Below are 4,861 nucleotides of genomic sequence, written 5' to 3' on the forward strand. Positions count from 1 at the left end.
GGAGTCTGAGGCAGAAGAATCGCTTGAACCTGGGAGGCGGAGGTTGCAGTGAGCCAAGATCATGCCGCTGCATTCTCCAGCCTGGGTAACAGAGCAAGATGTTGTCTCAAAAAAAAAAAAAAAACAAAAGAAATTACATACTTTGGCTGGGCATGGTGGCTCATGCCTGTAATCCCAGCACCTTGGGAGGCCGAGCTCAGGCGGGAGGAATGCTTGAGGCCAGGAGTTGGGGGCCAGCCTGGACAACACAGCAAGAACCCCCATCTCTACAAAAAAAAAAAAAATTAGCCAGGCATGGTGGTGCATGTCTATAGTTCCAGTTACTCATATGAAGCAACAGGTTCACTTGAGCACCAGAGGTCAAGGGTGCAGTGAGCTGTAATCACGCCACTGTATTCCAGCCTGGTGACAGAGAGGGACAGTCTCTCAAAAAAAAATTAGAACTTACATGCGTTGCAAATATTATCCAATTGAGAATTATTCTAAATACCAAAAAGCAGCTTTTCTGTACCAAACGGCAGAAGTTTACCTATATTCTTATTTCTATTACAACTTAAACAGGAAATAACAAAAATATAAGGCAATAAACTTTAGGAAAAGCAAAAACTTTTTTTTTTTTTAAGTCTGTTCAAGAACAGACTAAACTAATGAATAATCAATAGTGGTATACTGGAACAATGGTTACTTCTGGGAGATGGGGTATTAATTGGCAATGAGCATGAGGAAACCCTCTGGGATACTAGAAAAGTCCTATATCTTCATCTGGGTGGTGGTTCCACACGTTACCTGTCACTCTTTCTACACACATATATTTGTAAAAGTTCAGTGAACTGTACACATAAGATTAATGCACCTCATACACTTTAATCAATGTATGTTAGAGCTCAATAAACAGTTCAAAAACCACTCAGTTTCACATACACACCAGGCTATCTTTGCCTGATCACACACAAGTGTTAGAACGTAAGCCACAGAAGGCCGGGCGTGGTGGCTCATGCCTGTAATCTCAGCATTTTGGGAGGCTGAGGAGGGGGGATCACCTGAGGTCAGGAGTTTGAGACCAACCTGGCCAACATGGCGAAACCCCATCTCTATTAAAAATGCAAAAAATTAGCCCAGCGTGGTGGCTTATGCCTGTAGTCCCAGCTACTTGGGAGGCTGAGACACAAGAATCACTTGAACCCACAAGGCGGGGGTTGCAGTGAGCTGAAATTGCGCCACCGCACTCCAGCCTGGGTGACAGAGTGAGACTCCGTCTCAAAAAATAAAAAAGTAAGCCACAGGAGTTTTTTGTACCTTTTGTTCACTGAGTATTCCCTGCACCTACAAGAATCCTGGCACAGTAGAGGCGCTGACAAATATACGTTGAAATAAATGCCTCAACCTAGTTATTCTAACACCTCAGCTCCTTCCCTCCCCATTCATCTGGCTTGCACCCACTGATTCTTCAACACTCCTGGGCACTGAGGTTGTATCCACCCTCAAATACTCTATCCTCCCGAGGCCAGAGTAAACATTGCTTCTCTGTGTTTCCACACGCTGCGTTTACCTCCAGTACTGAATTAATCATAATCAGTTGAAATTATCTGTGTATATGTCTTCCCATTAGGTAGCATCTCTATTTAGATATAAGGAAATTGAGGTTTGGAAAGACTATGTAATTACACAAGATTATGAAGTTAGTAAGTCAAATGTGCTTTTGACACCAGGCTGGTTCTCCTCTTAGTTAAGGAACAGTGCGCACAGAAACTTGATTCAATGCTGAAAAAACACAAGCTGGCTGGGTGTGGTGGCTCATGTCTGTAATCCTGTCACTTTAGGAGGCTGAGGCTGGCGGATCACCTGAGGTCAGGAGTTGGAGACCAGCCTGACCAACGTGGCGAAACCCTGTCTCTACTAAAAATACAAAACTTAGCTGGGCATGGTGGAGGCGCCTGTAGTCCCAGCTACTCAGGGGGCTGAGGCAGGGGAATTGCTTGAACCCGGGAGGCAGAGGTTGCAGTGAGCTGAGATTGTGCCACTGCACTCCAGCCTGGGTGACAGAGCCAGACTCCGTCTCAAAAAACAAAAAAAACAAAAAACAAAGCCATTGTGCTTCTTTAGACCTTTGGACATTGCTTCTCAGGATGATATTGCTTGCCCACCTGCTCCTTCCCTTCCAGGCCTCTTCTCACTTGTTCTTCAATAAATTTGGCAGTTTTTTCTTCATCATCAAGGTCCTGCTTTTTCTTTTTCTCCAGTTCCAGTTGCCGGCGAATAGTTTCTGGGTCCCTGTCTATGTACTGAATATACCAGCCTTTTGGTGTCTCATCCACTTTGCACAAGCCTTAAAAAAACAGCCGCCACCATAAATTAGCATACAGTCAAAGCAAAACATAAATATGAATGTGTTTCATCGCTGCATATTTATTCATTCAAATACACTCAAATCAGGCTGAGCACCGTGGCTTACACATGTAATCTCAGCACTTTAGGAGGCTGACACAGGTGGATCACTTGAGGTCAGGAACTCAAGACCAGCCTGGCCATCATGGTGAAACCCCATCTCTACTAAAAATACAAAAATTAGCTGGGCATGGTGGCGCACACCTGTAATCCCAGCTACTCAGGAGGTTGAAGCAGGAGAACAGCTTGAACCTGGGAGGTGGAGATTGCAGTGAGCTGAGATCGTGCCACTCCACATCAGCTTGGGCAACAGAGTGAGACTCAGTCTCAAAAACAAAACAGAACACCAAATACACTAAAATACATTCAAATACACAAATTCATGCAGTAAATGGGATTTTCCATATTTATATTTAATGAAATTTAGATACTATATATGGATTCAACCAACTGTGGGTGAGAAATATTCAAAATAAGAAAAACGGATGGTTGCATCTGTACTGAACATGCACAGACATTTTTTCCTTCTCATTTTTCCTTAACAATAGAGTATAAAAACTATTTACATTGTATTAAATATTATAAGAAATCTAGAGATGATTTAAAGTACGAGGGAGGATGTATATAGGTTACACGCAAGTACTATATCATTTTATTTTATATAAGGGACTTGAGTATCTGTGAATTTTGGTTACCAGCAAGGGGTCTTGGACCCAATCCCTCATGGATACTGAGAGACAACTGTATTATCTTGCATAGTGTTTATTCAATTCTATCTAAGTATTTAATATCCAATGGTTATATGATGTTCTATTAACTTAAGGCAGAAATTATGCTCCCAAAATGGAATCAAGTAACATGATGAATAAGCAAAACACTGACCCAATTGTTTTTCTTTTCTTATCCCAAACATCTCATCCTACGAAGATTAGAAATGGGAAAGAAGAAGCAACTTTGAAATCTCATTCTTACCTTCTCTGCCCAGCCACTTAGTAAAATCGGTCAGAGTTTCCCACTGAGTTGCATTCATATGGATGTGCTCTCGGTGGCTGATGTATTCATTGTAGACAATGTTGTTGTGGACCCTTTTAGTGCCTGAGAACAAAATACGACACTGATGATCCTCAGAAGATTATGCGATTTATAAAGTTATTATTTGCACAATACTTAAAATGTTTACCAAAGCGTCTCCTGAGAAGTTCTAAAAAGTCATTTCGGAATTCCCTAATAAAGAAAGAAAGGAAAACATTAAGGTAATTTCTACAAACATATAGCATCATCTTTCTGAAATTTAAGCAGTAGCATAGTTTTTTGTTTTTGTTTTTTTTGAGATGGAGTCTCGTTCTTGTCACCCAAGCTGGAGTGCAGTGGCGCAATCATGATCTCAGCTCACTGCAACCTCCACTTCCCAGGTTCAAGTGATTTCTCTTGCCTCAGCCTCCCAAGTATCTGGGATTACAGTGGTCTACCATCACGCCTGGCTAATTTTTTTTTTTTTATTTTTTAGTAGAGATGGGGTTTCACCATGTTGGACAGGCTGGTCTCAAACTCCTGGCCTCAGGTGATCCACCTGCCTCAGCCTCCCAAGCTGCTGGGATTACAGGCGTGAGCCACCGCATCCAGCCAGTAGTTTTAATGCCCAAATGATATATGAAACATCTACATGAATATGGCTATGAACCTTTAAAAACTGATCAAGGAAAGAACTCCAAAAGATTACAGCTTTTAAGGATTAAGTTAAGAGACAGTTTGGAGTTGAAATGTTTTGTCTTGGTAAAGCAGTCATAGAAAAAGTTACCACGTACCTTCGGAATGGTTCCTTCATGAAGTCTGTTAGTGCCACTGATGGTGGCATAATGACCCCAGTCTATCTATGATAACAAAACTGCCCTGATTCCACGTGAAATTGGCACTTAATATGTGGCTCTGAGCTGGGTACACTGTAGTAAGTGCTAGATAAACCTAGGTGAATAAGACATAAATCTTAACTTTCAAGGAGGTTACAATCTAGCAGAACCAATCATAATGAAAAAGAAACGTAACAAAGTATCATTGAAAGAGTCACAGGAGATGCCCAGAGGTGATTTTATTGTGGGCGGTGAAGGATAAGTAGAACCCTAGAGGTGAACTGCAAGAGAAAGCTCTTTCCAGCTGGCAAAGAAACATGAAAGCCTTACATATCTGAGAAATGGCTTAATTTGACTAAAATTTATGGCTGATAAAACTCAGAGTGAGAGGGAGGGTAGAGTAGAATAAGGGAGATGATGTGGCTGGGAAACCAAAATAAGGTTTGGGTAATTTTTGAAGTACCTCGAATGTCATGTGAAAGAGGCTGAGTTTTGTGCTGTCAATAGAAAAGCATTAAACAATTTTGTTTGGCCCGGGTGCGATGGCTCATACCTGTAATCCCAGGACTTTGGGAGGTCGAGACAGGAGGATCACTTGAGCCCAGGAGTTCGAGACCAGCCTGGGCAAC

General features: G+C 41.9%; 1 protein-coding gene across 1 annotated transcript in view; it reads right to left on the reverse strand.

Moving 5' to 3' along the window:
• The window catches only part of KIN (Kin17 DNA and RNA binding protein), a 44,271-nt gene that overhangs the window by 20,418 nt on the left and 18,992 nt on the right, over positions 1-4,861 (reverse strand). The window contains exons 3-5 of the mRNA XM_011951622.1: positions 3,566-3,609; positions 3,358-3,480; positions 2,145-2,326 (exon numbers count right to left, since the gene is read on the reverse strand). Of these exons, the coding sequence (XP_011807012.1) occupies positions 2,145-2,326; positions 3,358-3,480; positions 3,566-3,609 (349 nt within the window). The remainder of the gene's footprint in view (positions 1-2,144; positions 2,327-3,357; positions 3,481-3,565; positions 3,610-4,861) is intronic.

This window comes from Colobus angolensis, unplaced genomic scaffold (assembly GCF_000951035.1).
Source record: "Colobus angolensis palliatus isolate OR3802 unplaced genomic scaffold, Cang.pa_1.0 Scaffold321, whole genome shotgun sequence".
Classification (NCBI taxonomy): domain Eukaryota; kingdom Metazoa; phylum Chordata; class Mammalia; order Primates; family Cercopithecidae; genus Colobus; species Colobus angolensis.